Here is an 18,524-nt window from a genome sequence, read left to right as displayed (position 1 = left end):
GATATTTGCTTTATTGAGGTGGTCTTGAACCACACCTACAATATTTCTGAGGTATGTCTGTAAAAGCAATTCACTGCACCGCAGTGGTGTTCCATATAGCACAGAGTTTAGGTTATTGAATAAATGAACGAATTTTTTTCCCACTAAGTAAAGTTTTGTCATAAAGGTTTTTTATCAGAGCTCTTTAAACATTAATGTATAGCTAGTATAAATGCTGTTTGGTCTGCATAGTCTACCTGAAGCACATTGTACTGTGCTATGAAGTGAATGAAGGTTTTCCATACTTTGGGAACTGGTTGTAAAGTTAACACTGTTCAGTCTCCTTGGCTTTTTGGAATAAACCCGTGTCTTAAGGCAAAGAGTTAACTTGGGACATTTTCTGGATCACTGATTAGCCTATATTTGAAAGTGGTGCTCCCTGTGGATGACACAGCAGCAGGAGGGAAGCAGATGGTGTCCTTTTGAACATTTGCAGCCCTGCAAGCACATGGCTTGACTAGTGGAGCATGAACTTATATTCAGCTGTGTCTTGCCCGTTTGGCTAGGCACCCTTAAGCAAAAAACAGTCTGTAAAAGTGCACCCAGCAACTCTAGACATTTTACATTTAAGGGATCAAGGATTTGCTGTGTGCTTGTTTGACTAACATATGCTGTGGAGGGGTGAATTTTGGGACAAAAGCACCACTTTTTCATCATCGCGGATTTTGATTTGATTGTAGGCAGGGCTTATTAGTTCTGGTCTGAACCTCTGCTGAGAATTTATATTTCTAACAAGTTCCCCACTGAGAATTTTCGTTTCCACCACAGATACACTGAATCAGAATCTACATTTTAACAAAATCCCAGATGATTGTTATGTATAACTTCTGGGAACTTGTTAGAAATGCAAATTCTCAGCAGGGAGTGGCCATCTAAGATACATCTATTGGTCCCATCACTTCCAGAGCAAAGGAGAGTGAAGAAAACCAAACACACAAGTAAAATATTAATCCAAAGGATTAATGGACCACATGAACCATAGCCTTCACTAGCCTGAGCCCAGAAGAACTAGATGGTGCCTGGCTACTAGCACGAACTTGACATGGATCGCAATAGAGGGCCCCAGACAGAGCAGGAGATAAATGTAGAACAAAATTGAAGTTCACAATAAAAGACCAGACTTACTGGTCTGACCGAGCCTGGAGGAACCCCTGAGACTATGGCCCTGGACACCCTTCTAACTCAAAACCGAAGCCACCAGAAGTTCACCTTTCAGCCAAAGATTAGGCCTATAAAAGGAACAATAACACACGTGAAGAACATGCTTCTTAGATTAGTCAAGTATACAAGACCAAATGGACAACACTTGCCCAAAAGCAAAGAGGAGAAGGCGAGAAGGGACAGGAAAACTGGACAGATGGACGGGGGAACACGAGGTGGGAGGAGAGAGAGTGCTGACACATTGATTGCAGGGATTGCTACCAATGTCACGAAACAACTTCTGTATAAATTTTTGAATGGGAAACTAGTTTGCTCTGTAAACTTTCACCTAAAGCACTATAAAATAAAAATTCTCAGCCGGGAACTTGTTAGAAATGCGAATTTTCAGTAGGGGTTCGGACATGAAGGAGTAGTTTGGAAGCTCTGATTGTAGGCTATAGTTGTGCCTAGGAGAAAGGTAGGAAGTAGTGGAATGGACTCTTACTGTGTTAAAAAAGGACTGATGTCATCCTTTGCTTTGCTTTTGCATGTCTTTCCTGTTCACCCACTTAATAGCCATGGGAAGAAAGAAGAGATACACATCAAATGTCAGTTCTGTTTTTTACTAGTAGTTTTAGTCATCAGAGAACAGAAAGAAATTACCCTTTGGAATGCCAGCTTTAAGCTGTCTCGATTTCTTTTATTCATAGCATTCTGTTACCCAAAGGCTTCAGTAAGAATTGACCACATTGGTGTCTAGAAAGAGCTGAAGAAGCATTTGTAGGTTCCCTGGTTAATAACATAAGCGCCTTCACTTACCAGATGATACCATTGCCAGGCACTGACTGTATTTACGTGCTTTACGTGTGTTGTTTTGTCAATCCTGTGAGTTAGGATTATCATAATTCCAATTTACAGATGATGAAAGCGAGGCTTGGAGAAGTTAGCTCACTTGTTTGAGTTACAAAGTTTTAATAAGTTTGATTCAACCCCATTTTTTCTCCTCTGGCGAAAAAAAGTTTTTCTAACTTAAATGTTCCAAATTCTATTCACAAGAAGAACACAACCAGTTGTTATTTTTGTTTTGTTGTTGGTCAGAATTTTAAAATATTCAGTATCTTTTTACATTTACTTAACATATTTTCATTTAATTGTTAAGATTCATCTGGAATAACCCCAGATGTAATATTTTATAAAATGAAATTGTCTTTATTGCTATTATATAAACCTTATAGAGGCTGCTGGGTGATGCAGATGGTTAAGTGTTGGACTACTAATTGAAAGGCTGGTGGTTCTAAACCCACCCAGAGTAGCCAAGAACGTAAGGTCTGTGATCTGCTTCTGAAAGGTCACAGCCTTGAAAACCCTATGAAGCAGTTCTACCCTGCACACTTGAGGTCGCCATGTGACAGAATCGTCTCGATGGCAACCGACAATGACAACATAAGCCTTATATTTTAAATTCATTATTTCAGTGCCTCCCCAATATCCAGCTGTTTTTTCTCAAGGAGTCAGAAACAACTCTTTTGTTATGCCACCTTTAAGAATTAAAATCTTTGCTTAAAGTCGAGCCCTGTTGTCTGAAACTTTATGACCTTTCTTCATTTTGATTGTTCGTTTTGACTCTTCCAAATTAGCAGTCCGAATAGTTGCTTAAAAAGTCTATCTGAATCTCCCACAAGATTGCTTCCTCACCCCCAGGAATAGTCAACCATAGTTATTATAGTAAACTGTACTTGAAATAATATTGGGGAGACATTATTCTGTCACTGCATAATATAATAACTGAGGGTCCTGATAATGCTGAGTCATCAGTAACGCTAAAGGATGTACTGTTTCTCAAGGCAGACAACTCTGTAATGCATTTCATAAATTTGTTTATCCAAAACATACAGTTTTACTGTTTAAGAGAGTTAATTTTATGTAAAATTAACTCTAGAACTATGTGGTAGCTACTGGCCACATGTGGCTATTTAAATTTAAAATATTTAAAATGAAATTTAAAATCTTGTCCTTCAGTTGCATTAGCCACGTTTCAAGTGTGGCTACTGGCTACCATATTGGACAGTGCAGATTTAAAAGATTTCCATCATCCCAGAAAGTTCTGTTGGGTAGCACAGGTCTCTAGAACAGTGGATCTAATGGCTTAGTAATTTGTGGCAGGCTTCAGGGTGGTGGTGGTGGTGGTGGTGGTGGTGATGGTGATGATGAGTGTGTGTTAGCAGTCACTTACATATGGCCACCTATTTTCCTGTTTTCAGTATGACTAGGTCAGAAGGACCTACTGCTTACCCTGTGCCGAGAATGAACTCCGATCTTCAGGACTAAGGGAGGAGCAGGGTAGAGTTTAGGAGAGGAACTAGGGATCTGAGGACTTCTCAAACTAATTTCACTCATTCTTCCTTTTTACACCCCCATGTTTCTTCTGTTTTCCTTGCCCTTGTGGGTTTATGTTCTTAAAAAAAAAATCCCCTTTTGTACTTTCATTGGAGTTTTGGTAGGGAACTAAATTAGATGTATGTAATATTCAAACCCCTCCCCCCATCTTTGACACTTCTGTTTAGAAATGTGCTTGAAGCACTGTCACTCCTGGTTTATTTGTTGTCTCAACATTATTGCTGATAGGCATCACTGTAGTAGCCAGAAGCCCAAAGGTTTTTAGTCAGTAATTTTTCTGTTTCTGTTGGCCTCTGTGCAAGGCATGGAGAATCGTGAACCATTTTTAAGCCCCCCACCTCCTTTGATTGGCAGTTACACTGGGTGCTTAAGAGTTGGTAGGTTGAGAAAGGAACTAGTAATGCCTGTTTTCTGCCAGGTGTTTCTAAACCTTGAAATTGTATTTGTCTGCTGTGTTTTACATTTGCGGTATCCTACTTTCTGAGGTAGGAAAATAGTTTTCATCCCTGTTTTCCCTAGTGAGATTTGGGTAAAGTATAGTTGGCATTGATTATGGAGCCAAGGTCAAGTGTCCTACTTGAGTTTAGTAGTGATAGAAATAGATCGCAGTTTCTAATAGTTGGTTTAGAATGGACAGTGTAAGTCATTACGTTTAGTTTTGGGACTGGTTCAGTTGCTTAAAAAAATTGAATTACAGAAAAACTTGACATTCAGGTCTCAAAGATTATGTACACCTTTATGCCAGAATTAAGAATTAATGTTTTAAGTTGTGTTTTGTTGTTTGCAGCTTTTAAAATACCCAGTGTTTCCATATTCTCTGTATGTTGTAGACCCCCTGGGTGGCTGGCGCAAATGGTTAAGCACTCGAGTACTAACCAAAAGGTTGATGGTTTGAACCCAGCCAGAGGAAGAAAGACCTTACAGTCCCTTTCCAAAAGGTCATAGCCGTTAAAACCCTTTGGAGTGTAGTTCTACTTTGCAGCACACGGGGTCAGCATGAGTTGGAATTGACTCGACGGCAACTTGTTTGGTTTTGGTGTGTGAATAGGTAGTAACTGTATTTAAAGAAGCTTACTCTGAGTGAATCTTGATTATAAAGACAGTACCTCAGATACATTGATTTAAGCTCTGACAGTTGAGTCTTTGAATCAGTATTTTGCAAAAATACCGACTCAGACAGGTTTGAAATCCATTACGCTTCATGAGTAAGTTAAAAACTGTCGAATGAGATAACATGCAGTGAGATTGGTGCAGGACCAGGCAGTGTTTTGCTCTGTTGTGCATAGGGCGGCTGTGAGTTGGAACTGACTCGATGGCAGCTGACAGTAACAACAGTAATTATCTAACAGCAACTCTTCTGACATGGGGTGGAGTCCTAGGAGCGGTTGTTATTCTCCAGTGGTTGCTGGTACAGAACGGGGAGAAGCTGAAGTTGTGGATAACATATCTTTTTAAGGTAATCACAAAGCTCTGGTTGTAACAGCAGTCTATTTTTGCTCTCCAGATTTTCCTTCCCAGCTCTGCAGCAAATTTTGGTGCTGTGTTCAGAGTATCCTTTAATGGTCTTTATTGTTAAAACTGCAATTGGATATAAATAAAGAAAAAAATTTTAAAGCAAAACTGAGTTTGATTTTGCTTTTTAAAATAAACTTCAGATTTCTTGACAGCTAAGCATTAATATCTTTATAATTTAACATTATATTCTCACTTTAGAGAAACACTGAGAAATGAGACTGATGGGAGAGGACTTTTTCTGTTAGCTAAAAGCACAATGTAAAGATAAAGGACACATGGTTCAGCATATCAGTGTTAGAACCGTTTTTGATTTTTTTAGATCCACCACAATGTCTCTTTGTGGTAACAAATCCACCAAAATTAATAACTGGAACTGTCACAGGACTTCTAAACTATCATCATTGAGGAACTCTTATTTCAATATAAATTGGCTTCTTTTGTAATCTTACGTGCTTTATTTTATTTAAAACACTATTCTCAAAATAAAAATACAACATTATTTTGAGAATAATGTTTTAAATAAAACCCATAGGCTTCACCGAGTCCACTGCACCAAAAAAAGGTTAAGACCCACAGACGCTAGTACAAAAAATGCTTTGACTTTGGGCTTATCAGTATTTGTAAGTCTCTCTTATCACTGCTGTTACATTATAAAAGTTAAACCTGTAGGCAGAGAAGTAAACAGCAATGAGCTAGTTTACTGTATTTTATAAAATTTTAGAACTACATTTTAGTAATCATCACCTGGAGCTTGTTGGAAATACAGAATCTTAGACTCTACCCTAGACGTTCTAACTTAGAAAATGCAAAATCTACATTTTAACAAGACCCCCCAGAGGATTCCTGTGCATGTTAAAGTTTGATAAGCACTTCCCCTAAATTACAGTTGAAGACCACCACCAGTTACCATTGAGTTGACTCCAGCTCATGGTGGTGACCCCCCATGTGTGTCAGAGTCAAACCCTGCTCCACAGGGTTTTCAGTGGCTGAGTTTTCAGAAGTAGACTGTCAGGTCTTTCTTCTGCGGTGCCTCTGGGTGAACTTGAACATCCAACCTTTCCGTTAGCAGCCAAGTGCATTAACCATTTGCTCCATCCAGGGACTCCACAGTTGAAGAAATTTAATTTAGAGATGTTAAGTGTCTTGCCCAAGGTGACACGGTTAGTTAGTGGAGGTGTTTGAATGGACTGTTGCTCAAAATATGTGTCAGCTTGGCTAGGCTATGATTTCCGGTGTTGTGATTGTCCACCATTTTGTCATCCGATGTGATTTTCCTATATGTTCTCAGTCCTGCCTCTATGGTGTTAATGAGGCAGGATTAGAAGCAGTTATTTTAGTGATGTAGGACTCAATCGATAAAATTAAGTTGTGTCTTGAGTCAGTCTCTTTTGAGATATAAAAGAGAGAAGCTAGCAGAGAGATGAGGGGACCTCCTACCACCAAGAAAGCAGAGCCAGGAGCAGAGTGTGACCTTTGGAACCAGGTCCCTGTGCTGAGAAGCTCCTAGGCCAGGCGAAGACTGATGATAAGGACCTTCCTTCAGAGCCAGTAGAGAGAGAAAGCCTTTCTTTGGAGCTGGCACCCTGAATTCGGACTTCTAGCCTCCTAGACTGTGAGAGAATAAACTTCTGTTTGTTAAAGCCATCTACTTACGGTATTTCTGTTACAGCAGCACTGGATTTACTAAGACAGATGTTAATAAACTGCAGTTACTTAAGGAATATTTTATCTTCTTACCATCCCACTAATCTTTACCCCAGATTATTAATTCACCCACCGGAATCAAAAGTAAAAGAGTTACCAGTTTGGAGAGAGGAGATATGCTGGCATTAGGGAGGAGTGGGACTTAGGGAAGGAAGGAGCCCCGGGGCAGTGTTGTGGGCCGGGCTGTTGGAGAAGTATTCTCTGCTTTCTCAGTCTGCCCTTGTTTCAGTTTTGCTTTATAAAAATCATTGTCAAGAGTCTAGGCACCAGTTGTTTAATCTTTATTTCTTCTGTATTGGTGCTGTTTCAAGGATGTACTTAGTAAATCAAGGTATAATAAATTTAAACATATTTATTCCGTCTAAATTGAATCTAGCATACAATTTACCTAGTGGAGTTTTTAATTATAGGTAGCCCCTGCGTTACTAATGTCCAACTTACGGACAACTCCTACTTGCCCTTTAATGTTATGTAAGTTTGCCCTCACTTTGAAACCATTGAACCAACCCCTACTCCCAACAAATTCTTCATCACAATCACCTTCACTTACTGCACCAAAAAAATCAAACTTGTTGCCGTCGAGGCGATTCCAACTCATAGCAACCCTATAGGACAGAGTAGAACTGCCGCATAGAGTTTCCAAGGAGCGATTGGTGGACCTTTTGTTTAACATCGGTAGTTCTTAACCACTGCACCACCAGGGCTCCCGTAGTAACCCTATAGGACAGAGTAGAGCTGCCTCATAGGGCTTCCAAGGCTGTAAATCCTTACAGAAACAGACTGCCACATCTGTCTCCTGTGGAGCAGCTGGTGGGTTCGAACCTCCCACCTTTCGATTAGCAGTCAAGTGCTTAAGCACTGCGCCACCAGGGCTCCTTTTTCTCGCGCTAAAGTAAGGTTAAATAAGAACCATATATGCACCTATTCCAAGTTACCTACAAATTTAACTTAAAGGCAGAGTTAGGAACAGATCTTGTTCGTAACCCTGGGACTGCCTGTATTTACACACGCAAAATTTAGTATTATAATATTACTAGTCATGAGGAACCACACTTCTCTAACATCAAAGCCTCTAAAAGCCTTTGCAACAGAAAGATTAGGGGAAAATGAGCGTTTGGGGATATTAATCAGCCTCGTGATCATCAAACAAAGCACTTTGATCTGACTCTTTTCCACCTTCCCTCTTCCAGTCCATTGGTTCCCAAGTACAGTTGATACCTATGCGGTGTTGAACATCCATCCCCTCTTCTTTAGTGCTGCTACCACTATCCTAGTTAAGGCCTTTATCACCTGTTGCCTTGCCAACTAAATTAGCCTTTGAACTGATCTCCCTGCTACAATTCTCTTCTTGTCCTTGTTATCTTATGCATGACTTCATGTTTTCCAAAAGCACAACTCTGGTGTCTTATTTTTCTTTTAAAAGATACTCAGTATCTGTAACTCCTGAGACTGCCGTTGAAGCCCTCTTCCACCTGAACCTGGTTCACTTCTTCAGTTTCCTCTTCCTTATCCTCCTTTCGTATTGTATGTGCCTGGTTCCCTTTGTCAGTAGTGGTCTCGTTCGTCCTTTCAGTTCCCTTATTTTGGAGTACTTTACTCATTAATAATTTGCAGTATGCAGATGACACAACCTTGCTTGCTGAAAGTGAAGAGGACTTGAAGCACATACTGATGAAGATCAAAGACCACAGCCTTCAATACGGATTACACCTCAACATAAGGAAAACAAAAATCCTCACACTGGACCAATAAGCAAATCATAATAAATGGAGAAAATATTGACATTATCAAGGATTTTATTTTACTTGGATCTACAGTCAACCCCCATGGAAGCAGCAATCAAGAAATTAAACAACATATTGTATTGGGCAAATCTGCTGCAAAAGATCTCTTTAAAGTTTTAAGAAGCAAAGAAGTCACCTTGAGGACTAAGATACGCCTGACTCAAGTCATGGTATTTTCAGTTGTCTCATATGCATGTGAAAACTGGACAATGAATATGGAAGACTGAAGAAGAATTGATGCGTTTGCATTATGGTTTTGGCGAATAATATTGAATATACCATGGACTGCTAGAAGAACGAACAATGTGTCTTGGAAGAAGTACGAATTCTCCTTAGAAGCGAAGATGGCAAGCCTTTGTCTCACGTGCTTTGGACATGTTATCAGGAGGGACCAGTCTCTGGAGAAGGACATCATGCTTGATAAAGTAAAGGATCGGCGAAAAAGAGGAAGACCCTCAAGGAGATGGATTGACACAGTGGCTGCAACAATGGCCTCCAACATAGCAACGATTGTGAGGATGGCGCAGGACTTGGCAGTGTTTGGTTCTGTTGTGGGTGGGTTCGCTATGAGTCAGAACCAACTTGATGGCACCTAACAACAAAGTCAGGTTACTTGCCACCTCCTTCATGAAACCTTCCTTGACTAGCTACCCCTCCTCAGTTTAATCTTGACCTTCTTTAAACTCTCCTCAGTTGGAGTTTATCAAGGAATAATGAATGTTCTGCCAAGTAGTAAGCTTTATATATGCTGTCTTTATCTTCTCCTCTAGTCAAATAACTTCCTTGGGGGTCTGATTCATCTTTGATTTCCTCAGGTCAACACAGCAGTGAACAAGATAGACGCAGTCCTTGCCCTTAAGAAATTTATAGTCCCTTAAGGAATTTACAGCCTATTTGGAGAGACAGATATTAATTAAATCATCTTAAAAAAAGAACATTAAAACTATGGTAAGTGCTATGGGGTGGAGACACAAGATCTATCTGATGGGAGCATATGATAGGGATTTTGACCCAGAGGACTTTTCTGCAAAGTGAGAATTATTGATAAGTGATCCAAAGAGTGCATTAGGCAGTGAAAGATAGGAAAGTGCTATCTAGGCATAGTATGTGTTATGAGCAAAGGCCCTGAAGTGGGGAGGGAGCGTGGCAAATAAAAAGGACTGAAAGGCAGCCAGGGTAGTAAGATTGCAGAGTGTCTGGTGTAAGATAAGGCTGGAGAGGTGGGTAAAGCCAGATAGATCATGCATGCTCAAAAATTATTACCGTTTTTATTCTCAGATCAATGGAAAGCCATTGAAGCCTTTTAAGCATGGTGATTGGATTCATGTTTCCCATCTCTGGCTGCAATGTAGAGAATGAATTGGAGAGTAGAGGGGATCAGCAATGGGCATGGGCAGTCTGTTATATTAGAACAACCATGGCAACAAGTTAAACCCAAAATCTCAGCTTAACACGGTAAAGATTCTTTTCTATTCATAAAGTCTAATGGGGTTGGATAGCCCTCTCCCGTCTTGTAGTGTGTCCGCCAAGGTTGTCTTGGCAGGGGAAGACCGTTTGGAGATCACTTTTAAAGGACCAGGACTGGAAGTGGTCTATTTCACTTGTGCCCATAGCTCACTGAACATAACTCAGTCACGTGGCCCCAACTGAACTCGTAAAGAGGCTAGCGAATGTAGTCTTCCTGTGTAACCAGGAAGAGGGAACAGTGTGATGTACACATACCCTGAATTCCCCACACTCCTTCCCCCACCCCCCCAAAAAAAAACACTTGAGAGGTTATCGTAACAGTTCAGATAAGCAGCAGTGGTAGCTTGGGCTGGGAAGGTGGCAGCACTGATGGAGAGGAATTGATGTCTTGGAATGACAATCAGAAGACAGAAGTGAGGTGGGAGAAAAGGAGGTGTTGTGAATGTTTCTTAGGTTTGTGGCTTCTGTAACTGGGATGGTGATACATACTGAGAAAGGAAGACTGACTAGAAGAGGACCAGTTTGTATTTGGTTTTGAACATGCTGAGCATTAGATGCCTTTGACCCATCCAGCTAGAGATGTCAGATAGGAAATTGAGTGTAAAGTCTGAGCTCAGAAAAGCAGAAGTCCAGACAGTGCGTGAGACGTTTGGATTAGATGATTGAAACCACAAGCTTGGATAAGATCTAGGGAGAAAGCAGTGTCCTTCCTCTCCACCTGCACTGCCACCAGCACCTACTTTCTCTGCTGCTGCTCCAGATATGCTGGCATATTATTGCATTACTGTGCCAGACGGCACTACCACCACCACCTTTAGTGGTCCTCAGACCCTTTTACTTGTTCTAAGGTGATTCTTTTTGGAGTTCCCCATAATAGCTGTTTAACATCTTTACCTAATATGTCGTCAAACTCCTGCCCTACTATCCTGGCTTAGGCAGTGTATCTTCTCCCTCTAAAACTGTCACCCTCCCCTCTTCCCAATTTTACAGGAAAAATGTGTATCCTTTTCTAAGACTAACTCTTCCATCTCTGCCCTAGGTCTCATCAATCTCTTTCGAGTTCTGACTCTCATAATTATATGAGTGGTTAAGAGTATGCTCTGGAGCCAAACTGCCTGAGTTCAAATCCCAGTTCTACTATCAGTTCCTGTATCTGTGTGACCCTGGACAAGTTATTTAATCTTTTCTGGGCCTTAATTTCCCTGTCTACAAAATGCAAATAATAATAGTACCTACTTCATGAATTGTGATTTAGACCAAACCAAACCCATCGCCACTGAGTTGATTCCAACTCAGAGCTATTTAGACAGTGTCTGGAAACAGTACTTAATATTAGCTTTTTTTCTGCAGTATCCTTCAAGCTCTGAAACTTTTAATATGATCAGGTCTCCCCATTCCTAAGACAACTTCCATGAAGTTAGCACTCAGTTTTCCCTTTGCCATGAATCATCCTAAAAGAGTCATCTGTCTTCACTTGTCTTCACTGTCTCAATTCCCTGTGGGTCCTCAGCTCTTTTTTCAGACTTCTGCCCTATTCGTCCAATCTGCTGAAATGCTTAGAGACCCAGTTGCCAAGCCCAGTGGTCTGTTTTCAGTAATTCTTCTCAAGCTCTGCAGTTTTTGTACCGATGACCTACCTCAAAATATTTTCCTTGGCTTCTGGAATGTGCTTTTCTCCCTTTGTACTCTTTCTTAGTTTTCTGATCATTTCTTCCTCTTGCCACTTGGTGTTGGTGCCCCCATGGCATCAGTATAGTCCCGAATACCTACTGGTGCAGCTTCCTATTTGACCCATGCCCACGTTTCCAGTTGCTGACTGGTCATCACCACCTAGGTATCTACACATTCTTCAAAATTAACATGTCAGAGTGTACTGTCCCTCTACCCTCTGCTCTTTATACGTTACACTCTTTCTAGTCACTGGGCTAGAATATCCTGGGTCTGATGCTACTCCTTCATGTTTCACTCAGCTGTGTTGGTTCTACTTTGAAGTGCCCTTGGATTTGTTTTTTGTTTGTTTTTAATTTTATTTATTTTGTTGTTGTTGAGAATATACACAGCAAAACACATACCAATTCAGCAGTTCCTTGGATTTGTTTTTTTTGTTTGTTTTCAACACCACTGCTATATAGTTCAGAGCTCTTATCTCTGGGTATTTGTAATTGTCTCAGAATTGGTCTTTCTGCTTCTAGTTTCTCCTTCACAGTCTTCAGTGTTAATTTTCTCAAGCAGAAATGTCTATAGTATTTCCCTCATCAGAAACCTTTACAGAACCTCATTTCTGATAGAAAAAAGCCCACACTCTCCTTAGTGAGACTTTTTAAGGTGCCTGTAAGATCTGTCCAGTTTTGGCTGACATTTATCTGCATTATAGTTGTAAAGTACACATCTAGGTACTGCTGTTTTCAGTTACTGGCACATGATTAATTTGATTAATTTCCAAGTCAGAACATGGAATGTTGTTTGAAATACTTCATTTAGATACTGACAGTTGCATTCAAATAGTGGTTGATTGACTATAAGGCTTCAAATGTTGCTTTTAAAAATTGATCGTTGGGTCAAATGTGACTTACAAGTCAACATTACATACTAGGAGGTTAGAACAACTGGGGTTTGTTTCTAGTTCTTCATTAATTTTTTTTGTTACATTGAACATTTTATTCATCTTTGCTCAAAAAAACAAAGGTTCTTACTTGCTTAACGCAGATAAGTTGTGAAGATCATAGAAATACTACTAAAGCAGTGATAGTTGAAAGAAAAGTGCTTTTTAAAAGTAGGAAAGTGATAAGATTGTTTAGCTTTTGAGTTAGTTTTTGTGTCTTAAAGTTCTACTGTATTTGCCACTTGGTTAATTTAGAGTGAAATGTTCATTTACATGCAGAAAATGTGGATTAGATATGGGCTTGATGTGTATTATATTTGTTGTTAGTTGCTGTTGAGTCAGTTCTGACTCATGGGAATCCCATGTATGTCAGAGAAGAACTGTGTTCCATAGGGGTTTTCAAGGCTGCAACCTTTTGGAAGCATATTGACAGGAGCGCCTAACCATTTGCGCCATCCAGGGACTCCATATTATATTTATAGGTCTTTAAATGAATGAGATAATTAAATGACCCAGTTACCTTAATACTGAATAAAGGCTCTTAGTGTCTTTTTTCCCAGACTTCTTACATGCATCTTTTAATAATAACTTTGTTGAGATAATTTGCATACCAAAACTGTCATCCTTTTAAAGTGTACAGTTCAGTGGTTTTTTAGTATATTCACAGAGTTGTGCATCTGTTACCACTATGAAATCACCAAACGTTTTTATCATTTCAGAAAGAATCCTATACCCATTAGCAGTCACTCCCTATCCTCCCCTCCCTCAGCCCTGGCAACCACTGATCTACTTTCTGTGTCTATGGATTTGCCTATTCTGGACATTTCCTATAAATAGAATTGTACAGTATATGACCATTTGTGTCTTTGACTTCTTTCACTTAGCATAATGTTTTCAAGGTTCACAATGTTGTATCATGTATCAGCAGTACTTCATTTTTTTATGACTGAATAATATTTCATTGTGTAGATATATCACATTTTGTTTCTCCATTCATCAGTTGATGGACGTTTTGGTTGTTTTCATTTTTGGACTATTATGACTAATACTGCTATAAACATTTGTATACAAGTTTTTATGTGGACTTATGTTTTCAGTTCTCTTGTGTATATACCTAGAAGTAGAATTGCTAGGTCATATGGGAACTCCATGTTTAACTTTTTGAGGAACTGCCAACCTATTTTCCAAAGCAGCTGCACCTTTTCTCACAATTCCACCAGCAATGCATGAGGTTCCAATTTCTCCACATTCTCACCAACATTTGTTATTATCCATATTTTTGTTCTAGTCACCCTAGTGGGTATAAAGTAGTATCTCATTGTGGTTTTGATTTGCGTTTCCCTAATGACTAATGATCAAAACCAAACCAAACCCATTGCAGTTGAGTCGATTCTGACTCACAGTGACCATATAGGATACAGTAGAGCTGCCCCATAGGGTTTCCAGGGAGTGGCTGGTGGATTTGAACTGCTGACCTTTTGGTTAGCAGCTGAGCTCTTAACCACTGCACCACAGAGCTCCATGTGCTTATTGGCCATTTGTACATCTTCTTTGAAGAAATGTCTGTTCAAATCCTTTGCCTATTTTTAAGTTGGACTGTTTTTATATTGTTCAGTTATAAAATTTCTTCATATATTCTGGGTACAAGTTCTTTATCAGGTGTATTACAAGTATTTTCTCCTGTTCTGTGAATTATCTTCATCTTACATGCATTTTTGTTTCTTAATCAAATTACTGGACATTGATTTTGGGCATCATTAATTTATTTGCTTGCTTAGTATTTAAGTTCTATTAAGTTTATGATTCTTGCTATAGAGGAAAAGCTGACATGCATACTAAAGCTGTTAATGGAAGCATAAACAGTTATAGATAAATTTCATGTAAACAGCACATTTCCTTAAAGAAGATGAAAAGATTAAAAATTGATTTTAGATATTTTGCCTTCAAGATCTTGTTTAACTGCTTTTTCATCCCAGAATAACATGTATAGCCTGTTGAGAAATTGTTTTTCTGGTTTAGTACAATCCCAAGTCAAGCCATCCTCTTTGTTATAACAGGAAACATTTTATTTATTCTTAATTTAAAACTTGAAGATTTTGCAAGTGGAATTTTTAATGTCAATATGTTACCCAGTATTGATCATATGATTTAGAAATATGAGAAGAACAAAAACCTTTTACTAAATTCTACTTTTATTAGGGATTGGTATGCTCTGGGAATGGAATTTGCCCAACCCAGCCACTCTGACCATCTACTATGCATTTTGAAAGTGACTTGGGAATTGGTGAGATGATTTACCGAGGTCATGGCTCTAAGCAACCTCTATAAGAAGAAAATAATCCAGCAATTCAGAAAGCACTTCTTTCTAAGTTTTAGGGTATCAGGGACTGTTAGAGTCAGATCATCCCTTACCTTCACATAATAGTAATGAATGGCTTATATTTTATAAAGTTTGTCTGAAATTAGTAGTGATTATAGCTCAGATTTGCTAGTTTTCTTATTGGCTGGTATTTATACCTTAAAATTTTAAGTATATGCCATTCTAGAACCAAAAGTTAAATAGTGTTTTATATTTGACATGATAAAATTTCTCATTTTAGGCCTCAGGAGTGCAAGTTGCTGATGAAGTATGTCGCATCTTTTATGACATGAAAGTTCGGAAGTGCTCCACACCAGAAGAAATCAAGAAAAGAAAGAAGGCTGTCATTTTTTGTCTCAGTGCGGACAAAAAGTGCATCATTGTAGAAGAAGGCAAAGAGATCTTGGTTGGAGATATTGGTGTAACCATAACCGATCCTTTCAAGCATTTTGTGGGAATGCTTCCTGAAAAAGATTGTCGCTATGCTTTGTATGATGCGAGCTTTGAAACCAAGGAGTCCAGAAAAGAGGAGTTGATGTTTTTTTTGTGGTAAGCATAGTTAGAAATATTGATCGTCTGTAAATCTCAGAGTTAATCTCTTGTCAGCACTTGAAGAACCAGTTCCTGAAACCAAAGTAATTTACATTTAAGCTATTACAGTCGTTGTCATTTAATTTTTGTGTATAGGTTTTATAAGGTCTTAGCTGATACTGGTGTTTTTGGGACCGGAACTGCCTTCTCACCACTGTTTGTCTGAGAGATGACGACTCAATAACTGATTTTTTGGGCAGGGAAGGGAGGGAGGCAAGTTTGTCTGCAGCCTCTGAATTTATTGCTTATAAGCTAAAATTTCTCTGTCTATAAATTCTTCCTAGAACACTGAGGAGGAAGTTTACCTCACTAAAACCCAACCTCTCCAACATGCTGTGCCAGAAACCAACCTCCCGCTTTGTCAAACACCCATCCTCTGCTTGTGTCTCCAGTTGTGATTTACTCTGTGTCCACACTGTCTGGGAGGGTAGTCACTAGTCACATGTGGCTATTTAAGTTTAAATTCATTAAAATTAAATTAAAAATTTGGTTTCTCAGTTACCACATTTCAAGTGCTCAGTAGCAACATGTGACTTGTGTTTTACCTTATTGAAAAGCACAGATACAGAAATTTTCATCACTGCAGAAAGTTCTGTTGGACAACATAGTGGAAAAAGCACTATAAAGTGATTTACATGACTTTTTCTCGAAAGGCTGTTGAAATTAGTTATTCTGCTCTTTTCAAATAAGTTAATATTTGAGATTAAGCTTGAGTTAAAAGTCACACCCATATTCTTCATTGAATTGCATTATATGCTACATTCCTTGGTACAAAGTAGCCACATACTAAAGATATTCTCTAGCTTGGAGGGAGTGAGTGTTCTTTTGATACCAAGGCTGAGCCAGGGCAAGCCAGGAAAGGATTTAGCTCTTAGTTACATGGCACCAACAGCTGGTGTGTGTATAGGATGTGAGACTAAGGAGGTCAAAGGAAGTAAGGTTTAAAGGAAGCTAGCTCTAGGCCACACCTCACTTCCGCTTCAGCAAGACTTGACTGCACTGATTAAACTAAGATGCTGTGAGGGATGCAGACACGTGGTCATTGAGGGTGGAAGCCACAGCTGTGCGTACATAACAATAGTGGTAGAGGAGACTTAAAATTAGTACGTTCCTGGTTTGAAGGAAGGTGCATTCAGTAAACTTTATTTCTGCCACACACCAGGTATTGTGTTAAGGCCTGGGAAAACCCGCTGGGAGTGAAAGCCCCTCTTTTTGGGATTTAAGCTGAGTGGTAGTATGGCAGCTAAAGGGTTAGGCTTTTAAGCTGACGAATGTTTCCTTCATTTACGCTTTTTTTCCCATGGGTTTTACTTTTTTTTTTCATTATGAAAATTATACGTTCTTATTAAAGAACATTTAGAAAACAAAAGTAGAGAGAAGAAATGGAAATTGTGATGGTTTATTTTACACTATTTTTTTAAAGAAAAGGTAAAACCCCTTTATATGAGTTTTCCATAATAAGCTCTACCCAGGGCCCACGGAATGGCTCTTATTTAAATTATTTTAAAAATCTAGTTAGAGGGAAATCGGAACAGCTAATGCTGTTTCACATCCCTGACCTATTTGGATAAGAAAAGCACCCACTGAACTTTGCTGCTGAAAGCATCTGCCAGACCAGAGGTTATTTATTATGGTTTTGCCTCCCTTGTTGGACCTAAGAGTTGGGAGGGACAAGCTTCTGAGAGACAGAGAGACTGCCCTTTTCTGAGCTCCCAAGAATAGAAAATCTCTCGCTTTTGGGTAGAGGGTAGACTAGGTGAGGTCCACATACTAGCGCATGGTATTAATGGCTGATGATGCCCTGGAAATATGGCAGTTAAATGGAATCATTAAATGTTTAAAAGTATTTAGCTATACTCTATTTCTCTTTGAGGTTTGGTGGTATATTGAACAAGAAGACATTCAGAGATGAGCAGTTCTGAGTAGGATGAAGTTTTTCTATCCATTGTCAAAACTTTTTTTTTTTTTTTTAACTATTGCTGGTAAAGAGAGTGGTAAAGCATAAACTGCTTCCAGTATTCATTCAAGAGGGGAGAGGCACTGAAGAGTCTGTGGATGCAGGGTAGTAATAATATTGACAATTAGGACATAATTATTGCCGAGCTGCCATTTAGCTTAAAAAAAATCTTTGTGGAAGCTGTATTTAGAATTATGAGATTACAGGTGTGGATTTAATATTTTTTTTCAAGAGCATAGTGAAACTCGTTTTGACTGCCATTTTGATAACTGAGCGTGTATGATTATGTTAGATAGAAAACAGCTGCTCCCGTGGTCCAGTTTTGCTCTTGGAATAGATACAAATGAAGGGACTGGGGAAGGGTAAAAGAGGACTTTTATTTTGTGATATGTTCTTGTTTAGAAAGCTATCTGAAACAGAAATGCCAGAATGCTAGCATTTGTTAATTCTGAGTGGCGGTTGCATGACTTTTAGATTATTTTCTATACTTTTCTGTATTTTGAAACGTTTTTCCAACTAGAAAAATATATCCAAAAAAACCTTAGATAAGTATAGTTATTAGCCCGAACCCAAGCCCTTATTAATAAAAATGAAAAGAGGATTTTTATTTTAAAGAAAAGGAATTGGGTAATGTCTTAGTTATCTAGTGCTGCTCCAACAGAAATACCACAAGTGGATGGCTTTACAAAGAGAAATTTATTCTCTCACAGTCCAGTAGGCTACAAGTCCAAATTCAGGGCATCAGCTTCATCGGCTCTGGAGGAAAGTCCATGTCATCAGTCTTTCTTTGGTCTGGGAGCTTCTCTGCGCAGGAACCTCAGGTCCAAAGGACGTGCTCTGCTCCTGGCACTGCTTTCTTGGTGGTATGAGGTTCCCATGTATCTCTGCTCGCTTCTCTCTTTTATATCTCAAAAGAGATTGCATTAAGACACTAATCTTGTCAACCTCATCAGTATAACCTCATCACAG

The 18,524-nt window shown here is 39.1% G+C and overlaps 1 protein-coding gene across 1 annotated transcript in view; it reads left to right on the top strand.

Moving 5' to 3' along the window:
* DSTN (destrin, actin depolymerizing factor) overlaps positions 1 to 18,524 on the top strand; it is a 36,681-nt gene that overhangs the window by 15,973 nt on the left and 2,184 nt on the right. Inside the window, exon 2 of the mRNA XM_004376448.2 lies at positions 15,249 to 15,556. Within this exon, the coding sequence (XP_004376505.1) occupies positions 15,249 to 15,556 (308 nt within the window). The remainder of the gene's footprint in view (positions 1 to 15,248; positions 15,557 to 18,524) is intronic.

The sequence above is a fragment of the Trichechus manatus genome, unplaced genomic scaffold, assembly GCF_000243295.1.
Source record: "Trichechus manatus latirostris isolate Lorelei unplaced genomic scaffold, TriManLat1.0 scaffold00042, whole genome shotgun sequence".
NCBI lineage: Eukaryota > Metazoa > Chordata > Mammalia > Sirenia > Trichechidae > Trichechus > Trichechus manatus.
The sequence above is the reverse complement of the archived record's forward strand: the minus strand, read 5'-3'. Positions and strand labels throughout refer to the sequence as shown.